This window comes from Rhineura floridana, chromosome 1 (genome assembly GCF_030035675.1).
Source record: "Rhineura floridana isolate rRhiFlo1 chromosome 1, rRhiFlo1.hap2, whole genome shotgun sequence".
Classification (NCBI taxonomy): domain Eukaryota; kingdom Metazoa; phylum Chordata; class Lepidosauria; order Squamata; family Rhineuridae; genus Rhineura; species Rhineura floridana.
The window spans coordinates 22,124,390-22,146,030 of record NC_084480.1 but is presented as its reverse complement, the minus strand read 5'-3'; the positions used below and the strand labels follow the sequence as shown (position 1 = coordinate 22,146,030).

The window sequence follows — 21,641 nt, the reverse complement described above, 5'->3', positions numbered from 1 at the left end:
AAGAGGGAGAAAAACTTTTATCTATCCCTCTTTATTCACGCCATACAGAATTTTATACACTTCTATCATGTTGCCTCTTACTCACCTTTTATCTAACCTAAAAAGCCCCAAATGCAGTAATATTTCCTCATGATTCAAGGTAATACTGGGAGGAACATCAGCAATTGCAGTGCAGCCCCACTAAGGCAAGTTACGCACTGTTCAATATTTTTACGTTGATATAAATTCATTCATATCTGCTTGTTGCATTTAAACCCCACCCTTCTAGCAAAGCACTGAAGGCACTTTACTATTTAGAGAAATGGCTTGCAACCAGTCTGCTTCTGTGTTGGAATTGCTTTTTAATATGCTTTTAAACCTTTTTTAAAAAGAACAATGTGTTTTCTTCAAAGCTTTTTCAAAAAATGTTTTTGAAGTTGTTTTGTTTTGATGTATTTTAATGTCTGTTTTTATGATGCTTTAAAGTGTTTTTAGTGCTTTTGTTTGCAACCCTGGGCTCCTGCTGGGAGGAGGGGCGGGATATAAATCAAATAATAAATAAATAAACTTAAGAAGCTTGAATATATACAGTTGCACAGTTTATTTCAAGTAAAACGCTTCAAATTTGCAATTGTAGCAATCCTTACAACAGCCTCCTCTGGGATAGGCCAGGATTATTATTGCCATATTGCAGATGAACAGCCAAGAGATAGCATGGCCTGCCTAAAGCCTGCTAATGAATTAACGACAGGAGAGATTTGAACTTGGCAGTTCCTGGCTCACAGCCAATACATATTGCTTCTGAAGCCTGCATCACTGACCCCTTGAAACACCAACCCAATGAAATGCCTTTGGGCAGTATGCAACTCTATAGCAATACAGGCACAAGGATCGCTGCTAGTGCTATGGGACTTCCCCTCCCTCTCCTCCCTATGTGTGCGCCTTGTGCCATCTCCAGATCTGCTTTGGAGGGTTGAAGGAACCCCCGGAACAGATTTAGGGGGCACACAGGGGGAGGAGAGGGGCAGTGCATTCCATTGCACTATGTTGAATACAACCCTTTCATTTTTGAGCAGATACATTTCACCCTTTTTTCTCCCCCCCCCCCCCCAAAAAAAAGGGCCTACAATGACTGGAAAATCAGATGTGTGTATATGAGACAGTGAAAACAGCAACAAAGTGGACAGATTCCTTTCCCTCACAACAGAGTGGGGAACTTCAAGCCTGGGGCCCAAATGGGAACCTCCAGGGCTCTCAGTCCAGCTTTCAGGAGCTTCCCCATGCCACATTACCTCACCAGCCCTGCCGCATACCCTCTTTGAGTGCATTTGCCTGGCTGGAATGCGACTTTGAACCATACCCAATTCCTCTTCTTGCCTGGATGGAGAGTAAAGAGATGTTTGTGCATCAGTGGGTGTAGAAACTTCTGACTCTTGCATGCCTGGAATGTGCCCTAATGTAGTAGTTCCCAACCTGGGGCCTGCGAAGTAATCCAGAGGAGGCCACGAACAGTAAAGAAATGAATTATTTATTAATTTTTTGAAACAAGTCTTCACTCCCTGGATGCTCCCTTGCTCCAAATGAGAGGGGAGGACTTCGCTGAAGCGGTAGAGCATCTTTCAGGCATGCTGAGAGCAAGCATCTGCCTATACCACATATGGCAGATGCCAAAGGAGGCTGAGGGCGGTGCTACTAGGAAGAAGAAGAGATTACAATCCCGACTTCCATCTCCTCGACTGCCACTGCTGACGATGCCCTTACTCAGAATGCAAGGAGAGGGCTTTTTGTGAAGCAAAAAGAAGCAAGGCTATTCTTATTTGCGAGGCTGCCCAGATCTTGTCTTTGGCCCAGACGGAAACAAGGAGCAGTGAGGAACCTCAGGACTTGCTCATACCCCATCTCTGAGGTTAAGTGCTTGTGCCAATGCCCTACTTTCTTATAACTACATTCCATCCCCTTAACCACTCTCTTCAAGATGCTGCAGCAGTTGAGAGTTTCCCCCCCTCCCACGTGTCCAAATGCACGCATGCCTGCAGATGATTGCAGGAGGGGCAGATGTGTTTGTGTGTGTGCATGTGCTGATCTGTCCTCCACTCCACTCTCATTCCCCAAGTGCACGCTAACAAAGTCATCAGTTCTGATGATCATCCCAAGGCCAAAAAGCACTAGTGCCCCTCCTCAATCTATCCACCCTTTTGGCTTCACAATCTAGTATCCCTATCACGACCACACTGCTGCTTCTTGATGATGATGATGATTTTTTAAAAGCTCAGCAGGTTGGCTGAGGCTGGGGTCCACATACAGCAGCTGAAATGTATTTTATTTAATTATTATTGCATTTATATCCCACCTTTCGTCCAAGTTGCTCAAGGTGGTGCACATAGTCCCCCCTCTTCCATTTTATCCTTACACCAATCCTGTGAGATAGGTCAGGCTGAGAGACTGTGTCTGGCCCAAGGTCACCCAGAGGGCTTCATGGCTGGGTGGGGATTTGAACCTGGATCTTAGTCCAACACTGTAACCCTCTGGTGTTGGGAGACAGGACTATACATCTTCAGACTGTCAGGGGGGAGGGGGAGAAAATAAAGCAACACCTCCCTGTCTGCAGGGAGCTTTTTATGGATATGGATATTTGGAGATGTGATTTTGCCACGCACCATTTTTTCACTTAACAGAGGCTAAAATTACAATTAGCATGGGGGGGGAGTCAGACTTTTTTGAGCTAATCAAGGGGGTCTCATACTCAAAGGTTGGGAACCATTGCCATAATGTATAGAACATCACGGCTGTTGCTCAGCCCAGTTTTGCTTCTGATCCTGCCCTTCCTTGTCAGGATCATTCAGACCATGGTATTCCTGATCTCTGTGGATGGGTGGGAAAGTTTGACAGGGAAAAAAGTGGGTAAGAGAAAAATCAACTCACTGGAAGTGTGGTGTTGGAGGCATGGACAGCGAAAAAGACAAATAATTGGGTGTTAGAACCAATTAAACCAGAACTGTCACTAGGAGCTAAAATGATGAAACTGAGGTTATCATACTTTGGACATATAATAAGAAGACATGATTCACTGAGAAAGGCAGTAATGCTAGGAAAAACAGAAGGGAGAAGAAAAAGAGGAAGGCCAAACAAGAGATGGATTTATTCCATAGAGGAAGCCTGAACTTACAAGATCTGAACAAGGTAGTTTATAATAGATGCTATTGGAGGACCCTGATTCATAGGGTCGCTATAAGTCATAATCATCTTGAAGGCATAAAGCAACAACAAAGTTTCAAATAAAACACAATGAAGAATAATCACAGTTAGTTGGGTTCACAGGATACAACAACATGTGGTTCATCAAAAGCAGCTGTGGTTAATCACAAACAGAAGCAAAAGTTTCTGAATTCCTTCTCATAATTCTACCTCAGAAGGAAGGGGAGTACACGACTCTAGGCTCCCTTCTGTCACAGCAAACCATGGTTTATCCTGATGTGCAAACACAGCCACTGGATTGCTTAAGGCCATATGAAAATTGAACAGGACCATCCATGTTCACAATTAGCACGCTTAGCTGCTATGTTATGCAAATTTATTTTCATTCATAAATCCTCCAGCCTTTCTCCCATTACAGTTAAATAAATCTGCATATTACCCAGACCTCAATGTTGGTGCTTTTTTAAGGTACTTTTTTAAGGTACTGAAGAAGCAGGATGCATATAATTATTTTGCACAAATTTAGATATATTTTTGTTTCAATAACTACATCCACCAAAACAGAATAGAATTCATATCAGCATCAATGTAACAGCATATAAACACAACCAAAATACAAACCAGTCAAATTGCATTGAAGGCCAGAAATTACAGGAAGCAACTACAGGGTTTTTTCCCCAAATTACTGCTACTTCCTTTTCTTTTTGAAAAGTTAATGTTGCCAATACAAAAAGAAGGCAATGCTCTATAATCTAGGATCCTTTGTCACAGAATAATAATTAAAAAGCAACATACATACATACCTTGCTCCAAATATGTCCTTTTTGGCTAGCTCTACCCCAGCTACAACTTTAACTCTAAGGATACGAGACTCCTCCTAATAAAAAACAAACAAAAAGAGATGGTCTTAAAATAGGCTTATTAAGATTGCAAATACATTACAAGCAGCATTTATGTAAAATAACTCTCCTTTTATAAAGCAGAAGACACTTGAGGAGAACACAGTTAAAAAGGGTGTTTTGAGTTCCCTTCCCGGCACCAGTTCCTGACTCCTGGAACCATCAGGGCTATCAACCAGAAGAGGCTGCTACAAGCAAATCAACCTGGAATGCTAAACACCACAGACAAGAACGTTCTTTATCCAAGGAGAGCCAATCCCATGTCGCTGCTATCCAAGATCTGCCTCCATCAGCATAATAAAGCATCACTGAGGTCAGACACCAAGCCCTCCTCCAACACTCCATGAGATTTTCCTGCCCACCATATGCCAATCTAGCACTCATCTGCCCACCACTCATATCACTCTGTCTCTACTGCCTCTCCAGACATGGAGACTCAACTGTAAACAAAAAGCCCTTGAAAATATTTTTTTTAAAAAAATCCAAGCCAAAGGAACAATGCAGGGTTACTTTTTTCATCCAGCAGATGGCAACCCCAACCACCACCTTATCAGGGCCTGAAAAAGCACCAAAGCTTGGTAGTCTAAACAAGCTCTCATAGGAAACCATGCTGCCCATGCAAAAATACCTGTAATATGGAGAAAATATTCACCTGTTGTGAAACAGGGCTTTGGCTATTGGGGGTGGGGGAAAGAGATCTCTATCACAAATATCACAAGCTCCTAGGGAGGTTAGAGAATTCCAACAAAAACAGCAGCGGAAATTGCCAATGTTCACCTATTCATCCTATGTCCAGGGTGGAAATCAATCCAGCGAACAGGAACAGTACTCACTGCTGTTGTTTCATTTTATTTATTGTCAAATTTATATCTTGCCCTTCCTCCCAAAAGGAGCCGAGGTTGTTAATTTTCAGGCCGCAAGCAATACGTAATTATTTTATCTCCCATTTGCATTGCATCTCCTCTGCATCAAAATGACTGGGGTGGAATACCAATGTAACATACATTAATTAATGTAATTAATTACACAAGTTATGTCACGGGCAGTGAGACAAATAGCATAGGGGTGTGTTTTTTTAATGGAAAATGAACTGCAGCATGCTGCACGTGGCATATACAGGACAGAGCAGACAACAACGCCTTTTTACATCCCTACATGCTCTTCACTGAACATTCAGCTTTCATTTCAAGAGGGCAAGTCTGCACCCGTTTTATTTGTTGAGAGGCAAGGGGCAAGGAACCAGTGGCCCTCCAGATGCCAGCCATACTGGCTGGGGCTGATGAGAGTTGGAGTCCTATAACAGCTGGAGGGCCACAGATTTCCCATCCCTGGTGGTACAGGCAGTATTCCACCTTATCACTCATAAAGCAATGCAACTAAATAACTTTAAACATACAAGGCTTTCTGCACTGATGTTCGAACTGTTCTGTGACAATTCTTCATCCCCACGCCACAAAATTGCTGGCGACAGACCTGAAGCAAAGCCATGAAACACAGCACCGCCCCACCGTGGAACAGGAGATGCAATGAACCCAAAATGAGGGAATCAAGGTATAGGCCAGGAGTAGACACTACCAGGATTGGGGGGTCCACGCTGTTTAATAGAACCCTGAGATTCACCAACAAGAGCCAGGCATAAAATAGTGGGTGCGGGGGACGGACATTAAAAATTCAGCACTTCTGAGCGGCGTAAGAATTTGTTTTCAGTTCCGGAACAGAGCTCACTGTCCTTTCACACACAAACACGCTCTGAGTTCCCCGCCCCCTCCCAAGCCCAAGCTTTCTTCATTCGGGTAGCCTGTTGAATCGAAGGGTGGGGTAAGGTGTGTGCGTGTGTGTATAGAGGCCTTTTTGATACTGCTATAGTTTAAACAATTGGGCGTCAGAAACCATTACAGACCTACTGAAAATCACTCAGAGACTTATCAGTAGATCTCTTGCTTATAGGAACCTAGGATGCTACCTTAGAATGAGTCAGACAGACCATTAATCCATATAGCTCAGTACTGTCTACAACCAGGGTGGGCAACCTCTAGCCCTACAGATGTTGCTGAAGTACAACTCCACAGGCAACTTTCCTCTTTCAACAAGCCTTTTAAGTTGAGACCTATCCCAGTCTGCATCTGTGTCAGAATTGTTTAATATGTTTTTTAATGTTTTTAAAGTTTTTTTAAAAAAGTTTTTAAATATGTTTTGTTTTAATGTATTTTAAGATCTGTTTTTATGATGTTTTAAAGTGTTTTAGTGCTTTGTTTGCTGCCCTGGGCTCCTGCTGGGAGGAAGGGCGGGATACAAATTAAATAAACAAATAAATAAACATGGCCAGCAGCTAGGGATGATGGGAGTTGGGATTGCCTTGTTTGTAATGATGTGGAGTCTTTTGGGGCTGAAGAACAAGATTAAAAAATAATTAATTAATTTAAAAATTACTTTGAGGCCAATTGTTTCAACCTCTCATAGCAAATACCCTTACAACAGCAGCTTGTCTGCCCAACTATCAGAACTCCTGGAAATCCAACTAAAGGGCAGTATAAAAATCCTTATAGTAAAATAAAGTCTGGAGTGCCTTGGAGCCCTATCCCTCTCAAAAACTCTTTCTGTGTAATATTTACATTTTAAAAATCCTGTTCTGAATCCTAACAAAGCAAAGACATCAAGAGAATACCAATTATTATTCTTATTATTTATATGCTGTCATTTCTCTTGGAAGGAGCCCAGAACGACAAACAACCATTTTTGTCGCTGTTTTAGATTGACATGGGGAAAAGGGCACCGTTACAGACATGTGCCCCTCCTATACTGGCCCTTCATAAGGAAAACAGAATTTCAAATACTTTTGTGGAGTACAGGATGTAAAAAATCAGGAAGTTTTCTTTACCAGTTCAATTTGCTCATAGCCAGTGTAGTATATAGTTAAAGAGTGTTGGACTAGGACCTGGAAAACCCAAGTTCAAATCCACAATCAGCAATTAAGTTCACTAACCTACCTCACAGGGAGATTGTGGGGATAGAAGAAGGACCATGTACACATCACTTGGGAGGAAAGGTGGAATATAAATGTAATCAATAAAATAAAACATAAAAGCCAGCTGAATCATTCATCCAGTCCAGCGCTCCATTCTCATAGCGGCCAACCAGATGGCTATGGGAAGCCCACAAGCAGAACTTGAGCATAATAGCACTCTCTCCTCCTGTGATTCCCAGCAACTGGTATTCAGAGGCATACTCCCTCTGACAGTTGAGGAAGAACATAGCCATTGTGGCTAGTAGCCACTGATAGCCTTATCCTCCATGAATTTGTTTAATCCTCTCTTATAGCCATCATTACCACTTGCGGAAGCGAATTCCATTGATTAATTATGCACCGACTGAAGTAGTATTTTCTTTTGTCTGAATATCCATCATTCTGGACATGACCACACAACAGCTCTATAATTTTGAGAGCTAATGATAACCTAATTGAAGGAAAATATCCAGTTCTAACTTATGGCCCGTTTGACAAAACCTCTGGTCCTCCAAAAAAATTTAATTCATTGCACAAGAGAACCCCAAACACTACGCATGTTACAAACAGCTACCCTCTAATCATCATCTCTCTCTAGCACAAACTTTCAGCTCCTTTGGAACATTAACAGTAGTAGCGCGCACACGGATGCAAGCCAGGGGCTACTGCAAAAGGTAAAGAAGAGCTGAATCCTGTTTAAACTAGTTTTGCATTACACATATAAACTGGACCTTTACTCAGAGCTTGGAAAAGTTACTTTTTTGAACTACAGCTCCCATCAGCCTAATCCAGTGGCCATGTTGCCTAGGGCTGATGGGAGTTGTAGTTCAAAAAAGTAACTTTTCCAAGCTCTGCCTTTACTACTGCATGGCAGCCTTCCAGCAAAGCACGACTATAAACCTTAGCAACGGTAACCTGAGCCTGCTGTTGGACATTCAAATGGCAACATCTGAAAATGGAAGGAATTACTCTACCCTTCATATCCCAGCCTGATGAAAGGAAGAAGTAGCAAAAAGGGATCCAGAATCCCGATCCTTCCCGCTGTAGGGCAGACTTCAGAAATCTCATATGTAGCTTTCGAAATGAGTAAACAATTTCCTGTTGAACTATTTCCTATTTTTGTAAAGCAAGGTTATGAATGCTGCCTTCATTTATATCCAAGTCTGGCTCCTCATTAAAGGGCCGCAGCTCAGTGGTAGCCCATCCTCAGCATTTCCTCATGGGGCTGGAGAGATCTCTGTCTAAAATCCTGGAGAGCCACTGCCAACAACTTTGGTTGCCCGTTCATTTCCAGGCCCAATTCAAGATGTTCATACTGTTGGTTAAACCCCTTAATGACTTCAGCCCCAAAATATCTGAGAGACTGTCTCTTTCCCTACAGACCCTCTCAGGTGTTAAGATCACCGGAGGGTGTCTTCTCAGTAGTTCAACCACCCTCACAAGTACAGGTGGTGGTGGCCAGCGGGAGGGTATCCTCTGTGGCAGCCCCTAAATTGTGAAAGTCCCTACAGAGGTACATTGTTGAATGCTGGGGATGCACCTCATTACACTGGCCTTGACACTTGCGGTGTATATTTTTAGGGCCCACCCTATTTTTGTGATATTTGTGATTATAAGTTGTTTTAAATTGTTTTTAAGGATGCATTTTAGACTGTTGTTAGCCCTGGGACCTCAGGGTGAAGGGCGGGTAATAAATTAAAGCAGCAAAAACTTCCTACGTTTCCATGACCTTCAGTAAACGGGCAGTCTGTTTTTATTCTCCATTTCTGATACTAGTGTTGCTGTTCCTGGTTGTCATTGTAAATATTTCTTGATGATGGCGCTGCTGTTCCTGGTTGTCGTCGTATATATTGCTAACTATGCTTCAACTAGTGTGATGTTTTAGCGGCATAACACCTTTGGGGCAAAAAGCCAAAAGTTAAACGTCACAAAGGACAAGGCCTCTAACCACTGACCCTCCATTCTTGGAAAATGTACCTTTTTAAATTGCCTTCATAAACGTGCACAGGGATTTATCAAAACAATCAGAACTGTATTGAGTCAGTCAGATCTCTCTTGATTACATCCATTGTAAACCAAGGGCAAAGTGAACTTTTGCATCACATAGTAAGGTTGGTTTGCTCTGTGGGCATCTACTGGATTTTTAAAAAGTAAATAACCTGGCACTTACAGGTTCAGACCCAAAACACAATAATGCCACCTGGAGCAAAGCAACTCATTGTTCCACCACAAGTTAGTGCAATTGTATGAAAAAAGAACTGTTAGCATAGATGCAGGATTAGCATTTCCGTGAAAAGAAAGCAAGACCTCCTTCCATCCCTGCTTCCAGCAATATTGCCAGTCAGTGCTAGTCCTACTAAGAACAGACCCACTGAGGTTAATGGACATAACTAACTTAGGTTCCTTAATTTAAGTAGGTCTAACTCTGAGTAAGACTTTGTTGAAGTCAACCCAGTGTGTGTGTGTGCACAAGGGGCAAGGAGGAGAGAGGAGACCCAGGCTGGCCAACATTTGTTTTGTTTTGTTTGGGACCTGTTATCAGAAAAGCAAGGGGCAAAGCCCTCAGCTATTTTTCAGCTCAGGGGTGGAGGTCTGTGGCCCTCCAGATGCTGTTGCAGCTGCAAGTCCCATCAGCCTCAGGCAGCATGGCCAATAGAAGAGAGGAATGATGGGAGTTGTAGCCCAACAAAATCTGGAGGAACATAGGCTCCCAATCCCAATTTTAAGTGTATCTTGCGGATAATACAAAGCTTTTGCCAAGGGCTAAGCTTCTTATACCAGGTGTGAGGAAGCGTTGGGCTTCCTGGTGTTGCTGAACTACAACTCCCATCAGCCTAGAAGTCAGAAGACTCCCAAACTCTGAGATTTCAGGAGGGGGACCTGGTGATGTCATTAAACATGATACACAAGCATTAACCACAGTTGCTTGGAGCACACTATTCAAACAAAAAAAAATCTAATGGATAATTAATATAGAAGTCTTCGCTAAAATAGGGTGTTCCCAGGTCCACCTGAAGGGATCATTCCTTCTCACCTGCTTAGGGAGCCTGGGTAGGGAACATTTAGTCTAGCCTACTTGCTTCTGGCAAGAAGGGTTTAAGTGTCCTCAGGCCAGACCAGTCACCAGAAGGCCATTGTAGGAAGGGAGCCTAATGTTCTGGAAACATTAGATGAGAGCACTCAAGAGTAAAGATGGATGCCCTGAAGGATGCAATTCTAAACACACTTACTAAGGAACAAAGCTCCATAGAACTCAATAGGACTTCTGAGTAGATAAGGTTTGGATTGTGCTGTTGGTAAGACTTGACTAGGGATCCTCTGCAAAGATATCCATATCAAAGCAGAGTTGGGCAACCTCCTGCCTGGAATGCCCTGCCCCTGCCTTTTAATGTGGCTGCTCCAAACTTCTTTATAGACTTGACCCTTCATTGCAGAGAGAGGTTTGAGAAATAAGTAAGAGTAAAAATATTCTCTAGCATTTTCTGCCTACCCTGTGGGCTGCTATAAACGCACTTTGACAGCAAACCCAACTCCAGTGAGTAATAATTGACAGAGAGAAAACACCCATGGTTTGGTCTACACAGGCAGTAACTTGGGAACAGCAGCAATTGCAGCCACACTTCCCAGTATGTGAATTCTCTTTTACCACTATTGGGCAAGAAACAAACTGTCATGCAACCAACAAGGTGTATCATCAGTGGGTTTAAGGGGGTTGAGCTGAGCACATGGAACTGCTGCTGTTGCTTTTATGGATGCAAGGGAGTAAGGACAGAGCAAAATGAAATGCAAATAGAAAAAAAAAGACCAGTGATGGCTTCCTAAATGCAGTACAATATCAACCACAAGATTCCTATGAGTAAGGCAGAAAACTCAGCATTTCACAACCAGTCAGTGTTCCTAAGCAAAAACCAAAACTAAGAGAATCCTGACAGCTAATCAGCCAAGGTCACAGAAATCCCCATGCAGCACAACATGACCCAGGTGCTACAGTTAGTACAGAATGCTGCAGCACAATTGCTGATATGAGTGAGACCCTGTCAGCACATAATTGCGTCAGCAGAGTGCTGTCCCAGGAGGTTGTTCCAAGTGGTCCGAAGCCTGGTCGGTCCAGTTGCTCAGGAACCCTTGGAACAGTCTAAGGCCTCCTGTGACAAATTGGCAAAGCACTTTGCTGATAAAATCGAGCACCTGAGGAGCTCGATTCCGTACGCCGTGGATACAGTGAGTGAACTAGAGTTGACCAGTTGCAAACCGGTCAAATGGGATCGATTTCGACCTCTTTCTTCTGAGGATGTGGACAAGGTGCTCTCATCTGTAAAGCCTACCACTTGTCTAAATGACCCTTGCCCATCATGGCTCCTTATGAGCTGTAAAGAGAAATTGGGTGAGGGGATCAAGGCAATGGTTAATGCATCCTTGCAAGAGGGTGTTATGCCACTAGCCTTCAAGGAGGCTATTATAAAACCCATCTTAAAGAAGTCCTCCTTGGATCCCCAGATCTTAAACAACTTCCGCCCAATTTCAAACTTACCATTCTTGGGCAAGGTCATTGAGAGAGTGGTGGCAAATCAGTTGCAGACACACTTGGATGAAACGGATTATCTTGATCCATACCAATCGGGTTTCAGGACTGGACATGGAACTGAAACAGCCTTGGTCGCTCTGGTGGATGATATGAGGAGGGCATTGGATAAGGGAGAATTCACCTTCCTTGTCCTCCTGGATCTCTCAGCGGCTTTTGATACCGTAGACCACGGTATCCTTTTAGATCGCCTGGAGAGTTTGGGATTGGGAGGCACAGTTTTACGGTGGTTCCAGTCCTTTCTCTCTGATAGGCGCCAACAGGTAGCATTGGGGGAGGAGGTTTCAGACCCTTGGCCTCTCAATTGTGGTGTGCCACAGGGCTCTATCCTCTCTCCCATGCTATTTAACATCTATGTAAAGCCGCTGGGAGAGATCATCAGGAGATTTGGGCTGCAGTGTCACCAATATGCGGATGACACTCAGCTCTATCTCTCATTTAAATCTTCACCGGAGAGGGCTGTGGAGACCATGTCCAAGTGCCTGAAATCCATGAGTGGATGGATGGGCAGGAACAGGTTGAAGTTGAACCCTGATAAGACCGAGGTACTACTTGTGGGAGACAAGGGAGGGTTAGGAGATGTTGACCTGGTGTTTGATGGGGTGAAGATGCCCCTACAGGACCAGGTCCGCAGCCTCGGAGTTGTTCTTGATTCCAGGCTGTCCATGGAGGCTCAGATTTCAGCTGTGAGCCGGGCAGCTTGGTATCAATTACATCTTATACGTAAGCTGCAACCCTACTTCCCTGTTCAACAGCTCTCGCTCGTGGTACATGCCCTGGTCATCTCTCGATTAGACTACTGTAATGCGCTTTACGTGGGGTTACCCTTGAAAACGACCCGGAAATTACAACTTATACAGAATGCAGTGGCGCGCTTACTTACCAACAGCCGCCGCCGGGACCACATTACGCCAGTATTACTTGATCTACACTGGCTGCCAGTTGTCTTCCGAGCCCGATTCAAGGTGTTGGTATTAACCTTTAAAACCCTAAACGGTTTCGGCCCTGCTTACCTGAAAGAGCGCCTCCACCGCCACCAACTATGCCGCCCAACTAGATCAGCCACACAAGGCTTTCTCTCAATCCTGCCAACCAAAACAGTTAGGTTGGTGGGTACTAGGGAGAGAGCCTTTTCTGTGGTGGCCCCCACTCTCTGGAACTCCCTCCCATGTGATCTCCGACATGCCCCTTCCCTAGACATATTCCGCAAGGCCCTGAAGACGTGGCTATTCCAACAGGCCTATGAGGTCCTTGGGACGGGTAAATCTCCATGATTTGTCATCTGTCGTATGCTGCTAATATAACTGTTTTTATATGTATCGATGACTGTCCAATATTTTATTTATTGTTATGTGATTGCATTTGAAATTTTTGTATTTTATCTCATTTTAATGTACGTCGCCTAGAGTGGCTAATTGCCAGATAGGCGACAAACAAATTAAATATTATTATTATTATTATTATATTCTTCCTCTGCTCTGAAATCTGAACTGGTTGCTAATTTGCTACCAGGCCAAGTTCAATGAGTGTTTTCCATTTTACAGGTGCCACATAGTACTTGCTCTGCTCTTGTAAGAAATTGATCCCTTAGTGTGGCAGCACCTACACTTTGAAACTCCCTGCCTATTGACATTAGGCAGGCACCTTCATTGTACTAATTTTGGCACCTGCTAAAAACATTTTGTTCGTGCAAGCCTACCCAGGCACGGAGAAGCTTTTTTTAAATCTGTTTTTAACTCCGTGTTGGTTTTATCATTTTGAATGTTTGTAAATACCTGTCTAACTGTTTTTACCAATAATATTATTGTTTTAATTTCTTTTCTGTAAACTGCTTTGGGTTTTATTTACAATAAAGTGGTATATAAATGTTGTAAATAAAATACATAAATGAAGTTCAGAGTCAATGTGGCCCTTGGGTCTCCTTCTTCTTTTGGGAACACAGGAATCTTCCTTATACCAACTCAGGCCATTTGGTACCATCTAGGTCAGTACTGACAACACGGACTAGCATTGGCTCTCCAGGATTCCACCCAATAGTATTTTCCAGATATTGTATTTTGGACCTTTGCATGCAAAGCATGTGCCCTGCCACTGAGCTACAACCCTTCCCCTGTTAAAAAAAAGTGTTTTAAAAGAAAATTCTTTTCAATTCACTAATCAATGCACAGCATACCTAGGGAAGATCCACGCATGCATTTAAAGAACATTCAACACACATATGAAGCACATGAATCCCACTACAGGATCCTGGGAACTGTAGTTTGTTAAGGGTGGTAGGAACAATAATTGTGAGGGGGAAACTACAATTCCCAGGGTTCTTTTGGGGAATCATGTGCTTTAAATTAGAGTTGGATGTGCTTTGTGTGAACCTGTATTACTTCAAAAGCTTCGCCTGCATATAAATCATTTTAAATTTTTTTTTTAATGGAAATCAGCTACAAAGCTTACTGGATGACCAACGGCTATCCAACATCTCTCAACCTAATCTGCCCCTCAGGGTGAAAGCAACAGAGAGGGACCATGACCACCCAAGGAAGAAGGCTATACTGTACTTAAATGGAGAGGAAGAAAAAATGTACAACCATAGTGTGAAATTAAATACACAGAGACATAATATGAAGAAATATTTATATAAGCATTAATGTCAAAGATGACTATTATTTACACGACCCATAAAGATGTTTATAGTGTAATCCTATGCATGTTTACCCAAAAGCAAGTCCCAATGTATTCAATGGAGCTGACTCAAAGGAACTTCACTCACCCAACTCAAAATTCAGAATCATGTCACTTTAAGCTGTTTTGCAACTGTTTATACTTGTTTTTGAAAGCCAGTGTGGCGTAGTGGTTCAAGTGTTGGACTACGACCTGGGATACCAGGGTTCGAATCCCCACACAGCCATGAAGCTCACTGGGTGTCCTTGGGCCAGTCACTGCCTCAGCCTCAGAGGAAGGCAATGGTAAACCACCTCTGAATACCGCTTACCATGAAAACACTGTTCATAGGGTTGCCATAAGTCGGAATCGACTTAAAGGCAGTCCATTTCTATATTCCATACTTGTTTTCAGGGTTATTGGATTTTAAAGGGATTTATTTCTTGTTACCGGTCAGGTTCATTTTATTGTATTTGACTAAAAGCCATCACAAACCAAATCGAAAATTTATATACAATAACAAAGTGCAGACAGATTCAGTTTAACAAATTCCCTGTACAATCCACTGCAATTGCACTCGAAGTAATAGCACAAATATTTGTTGTCAACTGCCTTGGTTTCCAGGTGGCCACCTTACCTCACAGGGTTGTTGGAAAGACTCCATATATATATACACACACTGGAGATGTAAAACTACGTATTACCCATGTCATAGTTTATTGTCAAAACCAGTTGGTCATTGCAGAAGTTTTTAAAAAAACTATCAGTTTCCTACCAAATAAAAGCAGTGACACCTAAGTAAGTCCTTCCTAACTGCTTAAGAAAATAGGATTGGAGGAGAAGTGAGAGATTGCTGTGTTCAAGTCCCATTGATTTACATCACAATCCTAACCATGTCAAAAGTAAGTCCTACTGAATTCAATGGGGTTTACTCTCAGGTATGTGGGATTAATATTGCAGTTTAACTCCCAGAAAAGTGAGTATAGGACTAAAGCTTCATATTGGGAAGGTTTTCAAAACAGGCTATGAATTAGACAAACAAACTGCCCTCTTCAACAGCCCCAGGAAATTTAAACTCGTTTGACTCCTTATAATTAGAGAAGTATAACACATTGTAATGACATCATAAGATGCATGTACACTTTTTAAGTTCCTGTTCAAAAATTATTTGAAAGATAATATACAATTTTTGCAAGTAATTAAAAACCCTGCATGTACACTTTTATTATAGTCATAACTAAAATTGTTTAATGTGCATATCTAACAAGATCCTGCTGTAATCTTCTGTTCTAGATCTCCTGCTCAATTACTGTACAGTGCACACAGAGAAAAGGGCATTCTTGCTGCTGTTGAACGCTATAGACTTACTCAGCTCATGTGATGTGCAGAGAAGCAGGAAAAGGAAGCTATTTTTAGGACTTATAATGGGTTCTAAGCATTGCCTGGAGGTCAACAAATCCCTCATCAATCACAACATTGACTTTACTTATTGGTTAAACACCTGAAACGGCAGGATTTGAGCAGCCAGCTGTTAGCTCATTTAACAGAAGTTGCAGGGGGATGGCTGACTGTTTGGTTTATATCTCTTGAACCAGACCACTCAGGAACTTGATTTTTTTAAAAAAAATTAAAGCTAAGAGTTCAGAAATTAGGGTGACTCACCCAGAGAATACACCAAAAAACAGAATCTCCAGGTGAAAGCCAGAGACTTGGCAACCCTAGCCAGGGATGATGGGAGCTGTAGTTCAGCAACATCTGGAGGGCCAAAGGTTCCCCACACCTGGTCTATACCTACCAGAAATTGGAAGGGCCTATTCTACTCTCAGGCCTCCTAATACAGCAGAACTATTTTGCCCCCCCCCAAAAAAAACACCTTGTAGATAACTAATGCATCCCCAAGGGTGGATCTGGCGGTGTTGGGGGCACCTGGTTATTTTAAATGGTGCCCCTCAGTATTTAAACATTTAAATAGACCCACTCAGTTGGATTTTGAAATGGTGCATTAAATACCTGAAGCTCACAATGTATATTTAAAACACACACACAAAATATATGATACACATGTGTCATATTTTTCTTTGGCTCATCTCCTCTTGGCCTGGGTGCTCAGTGGTGAGTAATGGCCCATGAGGAGCCAATTTGACAAAATATACTGGCTGCTTCTTTCTTCCATGGAAGCTGAGGTGGGTGGCTGGGTGGGAATTCTTCATGAGTTAGAATTCCATCGCTGTCCCACCTTTGTCCAAGCGAAAATCTCCAAAGTTTTAAAGAGGGTTTTTTTTTTTTTTAAAAGGGACAAGATGAACCTGTAGAACTTGTGAACCGACAGAGCTGAACACCTAATCATAAATTTCCTCCTGGCAGGTGTTCAACCACCCTCCCATTTTTGCTGTCTGCCAAGAACATAGCGGTTGCCAGGCACCTGCATATGCTCCATGGAGCAACAGTCAACATGAGGGCAGCACTTCTCCCATCTTCTCTGTGGCTGCTTACTTGTGTATCCTGAGGGAAGCCAGATATCTAGGCCCGAAGACTTGTGCCTTCAGCTCCTGAGAGAACTCTTGCTCTACATTTTGTACCATTTATTTCTTTTAGAATTCTAAATGGTAAACCACCTTGGGTGCCTTGACAGAACGGCGAGCCATGTGGTGTGAAAATCAATTGCTGAGATCCGGCAGACTTCAGGTTCTGGGTTTTTTTTAAAAAAAGAAAGCCTTGAGATATTGAGCCCCACCCTAAGAACATAAGACGACCCTAAAGCTCTGTGAAGAGAAGAGGGGTCTCCTAACAACTCTCAGCACCCTTAAACTACAGTTCCCAGTATTCTTTGGGGGAAGCCAACCCTGCCTTAGTCTCTGCTTGAACTTGTGCACTCAGAGGGGAGAAAAGTGTCACAAGGAATGCTTAAAATTTGGTGCTTATTTCTTTGCATGACCAATGCTCAACGTGCTGTATATCTAAAGGGCATTAAATAACTTTAATTTCTGAGGGGACAAAGCTGACATATAATCAGCAATTATCCTAATTGGATGTCATGTACATGAAGAGTGCCTGCATAAGAGTATATTTCAACATAAAGAGGGCAACAATTCAACCAACGAGAGAGAGAGACAGAGAGAGAGAGAAAATATAAGTAAGAAAGATTGCTTCAGAGGTTACCTTCTGTTCACACATACCTCAGGAGCACCACTTATATAATTACAAACAGCTCTCTTTCCAAGTCTATGAAGGATGGAAACTCCTTGCTCCTAGTTTTCATGTGCATCACAGGTATAAAGAGGAAGCTACTTGGGGAGGGAAATTAGAGAATCTCTGCTTAGGCAGTGATGGCCGCAATAATAATAGTAACAGCAGCAACGATTATACTTCAATGGGACTTCCATGTTCAGCAATTATCAAACATGGGGGAAGGGCTGTTTCATTCCTCATTCTAAAAAATTGTAGCATGTTTTAATTATTTATTTCATTTATATCCCACCTCCCCTCCAAGGAGCTCAAGGTGGCGTACATGGTTGTCCCCTTCCCCCGTTTTATCCTCACAACCACCCTGTGCGGTATGTTAGGCTGAGAGACAGATATTGGCCCAATGTCACCCAGCGAGCTTCATGGCTGATCATGGATTTGAACCCTGGTTTCCTGGATCTTAATCCAACATTCTGCGCACTACACCACACAGGTTGAAAGTGTTCAAGGGGGCTGAACCTTTTTTTGATGGCGAGGGCCACATTCCTCCAGGTGTAATAAACTGGGGGCCACTTACCAGCAGTGGGTGGTGACAGTCAAAAGTGAGCAGGTTCATAACCAAAAGGGGGTGGGATCACCACATTTTCTCTATCAGACACCCCTTTTCTTTCCCTCTCTCTGCTACCCCTTCCCATTTTTCCCTCTTTACCAAAGGCCATATGAAATTGGCCCAAGGGCCACAGCTTGCCCAGCTCTGCATTAATTCTTGTGACACCTTCTAAGATGAGACGAGTACTATTTTCATACGGAGAGGGTGGACCATGGCTGAGAGGCAGTAGCTTGCTTCTGACCACCCAGCAGGTTTCATTGCTCAACTGAGATGTGTAACAATTACTTAAGCTTCAGAGTTCATACTCTGAATGAATGGTGCTTGATCTGCTGCTCAGTTGATCTATATAAGCCAATGGTTCCCAAACCTTTTTCCTAATGGACCATGTGAAAATTGGTGAGTAGCTTAGCAAGCCACTTATTTTTTCTGCCTGTTGCAGCAATTGCAATTTCCTGTACTAGATACTGTATGATTTTTAATTGTATTTTCATAGAGAGGCTGCAGACCACCTGAATGAAGCTCGCAGACCACAGTTTAGGAAGCCATCATATAAGCCATAAAAGTTGGCAGTTCAATGAAACTTTTTAGGCAGCAGTGTTTGAGGATTACTCTCAGGACCCAAAGCCAGAAGGTTCACATACAGAGGCAGATAGCTTCAACCATACAGATATGCACATGCTCCAAATACAAAGGAAGTCACAGCTTTTTAGACTCTTGCATCTCCAGTTTTAAAAAAAAGGGTCCAGGAAGCAGGAAGGTTTCAGACTCAAGCTAGACAACCTCTACTGGTCAGAGTAGACAGTACTGGGTTAGATGAGCGAACAGTCTGACACAGTATAAACCAAACCCATTTTCAAAAATATAGAGTTTATATGAGAAGGCCCAAAGTTCAGTGACACTTTGCACACAGAAGTTCTTGGGTTCAAAACGTCCAATCTCTAATACAAGGGTCACATCTAGTAATGCTGGGAAAGTTCTGGTCCCAAGATCGCTGGTAAGCAGCAGTGAATGATAGCTAGATGAAGCAATAATCTGTTTCATTATAAAACAGTTTCAGACGTTCTTATCTTCATTCGTTCTGTGTGGATGTGGTGGGGTAGGTGAGATTATATATTTCTTATATGTATGGTGGGATGGTGTTAATAACCATATATCATCTTGGGGGCCGAAAGGCAGTTCATAAGAACTACTACTCTTAATAATAATAATACTGTATAACTACATAATTAATACTACTACAATATAACAAAGAACCCGTACCTCCGTTTTCTCATTTCCTTCTCCCTACCAATCCCATTTCTTTTGTGTCTGTAATTTGTTCTGGGAGATGTTTTGGCTGAAGAGCAACAGGGTAGAAATTCTTAAATAAATAAATATTATTACTGAGAGGAGCAGGGGAGAAAGAGATATATGGGAAATTAGACCCGATTAATGCAAAAAAAAAAGTATTTAAAAAGGAATAAAGCTCAAGTTCCCTCCAGGAAATAACACATTGATACCTTCAGTCACCAAAATGTCTTGGGTCAGCCCCCTGAGGCAGAAAAGCTGTGTTCTTCCTCACAACAAGAAGAAGAAAATGAAATTTTCTACCATTTAACGGCACCTCAGATCAGCTGTGGCTCTTGAAGCAGCTGCCTGTACTCCTTGCTTTCCAAGCCCTGGCCACCAATGTTTTCCCCCACTGGTTAGATTAAAAATTAGCCTATTCCGTTTTTAAAAAAATGCTTCTGGCAGACAATCAATATAAATAGTCAGATCAATTGGCGATGACAGCTCTATTATTTCAGACAATTACTTTAAGCTACTCTTTCCAGGACATCACTTACAAGAGAGCACCAGCTGTATCACTCGGAAATTGCCCCTTGGATCTACTTGTATCCAACAATTAACAGACTCTAATCAATAAATGGTCCTATGCAGTCAAGGACAAGGTGAGACAAAGCAGGAAGACAAGAAGCTGTTGTTTAACAGAAGGTCTCATCTACACAATACATGTAAAGCACACTTGAAAAAGCCATGGCTTCCCCCAAAGAATCCTGGGAACTGCAGTTTATTAAGCATACTGAGAGTTGTTAGGAGACCCCTATTCCCCTCATAGAACTACAATTCCCAGAGTTCCCTGGTTAGAGGGATTGATAGAGGGATTGATTATTAAACCACTCCTGACCCAGGAGTTTCTACAGGGGCCAGAGAATGTCACCTGACCTGTTCTGGCCTATTGGTGCAAGGTGGCTTCCAGTGGTTGATTCTCCTTGCAGTTTCCCTCTTTTCACCAGACCTGGTTGGTGTCACACAAGCTGTATTCTTGCCCAACAAAGCTTAGGTGACCAGTTAAATAGCAGTGGTGGTCTCCATCCCTACCAATGAACACGTTTGTGGAGGGAGGCAGGGCAGCCACAGCTCAGTGGTAGAGCATCTGCTTTGCATGCAGAAGATCCCAGGTTCAGTCCCCAGCATCTCCAGGTAGGGCTGGGAATATCCTCTGCCTGAAACCCCAGAGAGCCTCTGACTGTCAGTGCTGACAATACTGAACTATATGGACTAACAGGTCTGATTCGGTGTAAGGCAGCTTTCTATGTCCGATGCTTGATCGTTGCTTTGTTGTGTTTTCCCTTGCCAGGTTGCTCCTCGCCCTACTTTCCCTGGATACTAACACAGTTACATTTTCTTCAGCCATGGGAGCATAGTCTTCACTATTTTCCAATGACTGAACACCGCTATGTACACCTAACAGGCTTATTCTCACACCAAGGGCTGCAGTTTCAGCTCTTCCTACCACAACTTGTTGCTGAAGGCATTTGACCATTCATCAGCTCTGCCTGCCTTGCACTGATGTAGAAGTGCATAGGGGCATGTGTGTTCTTTTGGTTAAAAAAAAGAAATAGTAGCAGGACATCATTTTCCTACAACACTGAAATGCAAAATTTAGAATTAGACGAGACCTTACAGCTCATGTTAGTCCCAACTCCTGCTCCGCACAGGTATCTTGAAATGCATCCTGATTATGTTTAAACTCCTTCAGTGAAGCAGAACCAGCCACTTGCCAAGGAAACTTGTTACCTGCAGTGCAAACAAACCTCACCCTCTGGCACCTCTTCTGTACAAGGTATTAGTGGTGCAGGAGCCCTGCTTTCCTTTAAGAAACCTCCCCAGGCATCTTGGATAGCCACAATCCAAAGGAGAAGGGCTCACCTTCTTTGCCCTCCACCTCTTTCCAGCTGCACATGATTTGCCTGGATCCAGCTCCTGTGAATACCAAGACCTGTGACTCACCCGGAGTCCCTCCTTCAAGAATCTGCACTCTGTGACTCACCTGGATATAAGAAAATAAGAAGAGCCCTGCTGGATCAGGCCAAAGGCCCATCCAGTTCAGCATCCTGTTCTCACAGTGTCCAAGAGGATGCTCACGGGAAGCCTGCAAGTGGGACCTGAGCACAAGAACGCTCTCCCCACCTGCGATTCCCAGCAACTGGTATGCTGAGGCATACTGCCTCTGAGAGAGGGTGTGGAACATATGATTATCCTCCATTCATG

The 21,641-nt window shown here is 43.0% G+C and overlaps 1 protein-coding gene across 10 annotated transcripts in view; it reads right to left on the bottom strand.

Moving 5' to 3' along the window:
• Positions 1–21,641, bottom strand: part of NEDD4L (NEDD4 like E3 ubiquitin protein ligase) — a 433,261-nt gene that overhangs the window by 209,477 nt on the left and 202,143 nt on the right. For 9 of the 10 annotated variants that reach the window (XM_061615386.1, XM_061615324.1, XM_061615346.1 and 6 more), the window contains exon 2: positions 3,978–4,051. The exons of the other annotated variant lie outside the window; for it this stretch is intronic. Coding sequence is in view for 7 of the 9 variants with exons in the window: in XM_061615324.1 (XP_061471308.1) it covers positions 3,978–4,051 (74 nt within the window). In the remaining 2 variants the exon portion in view is untranslated. The remainder of the gene's footprint in view (positions 1–3,977; positions 4,052–21,641) is intronic. 10 annotated transcript variants of the gene reach the window in all.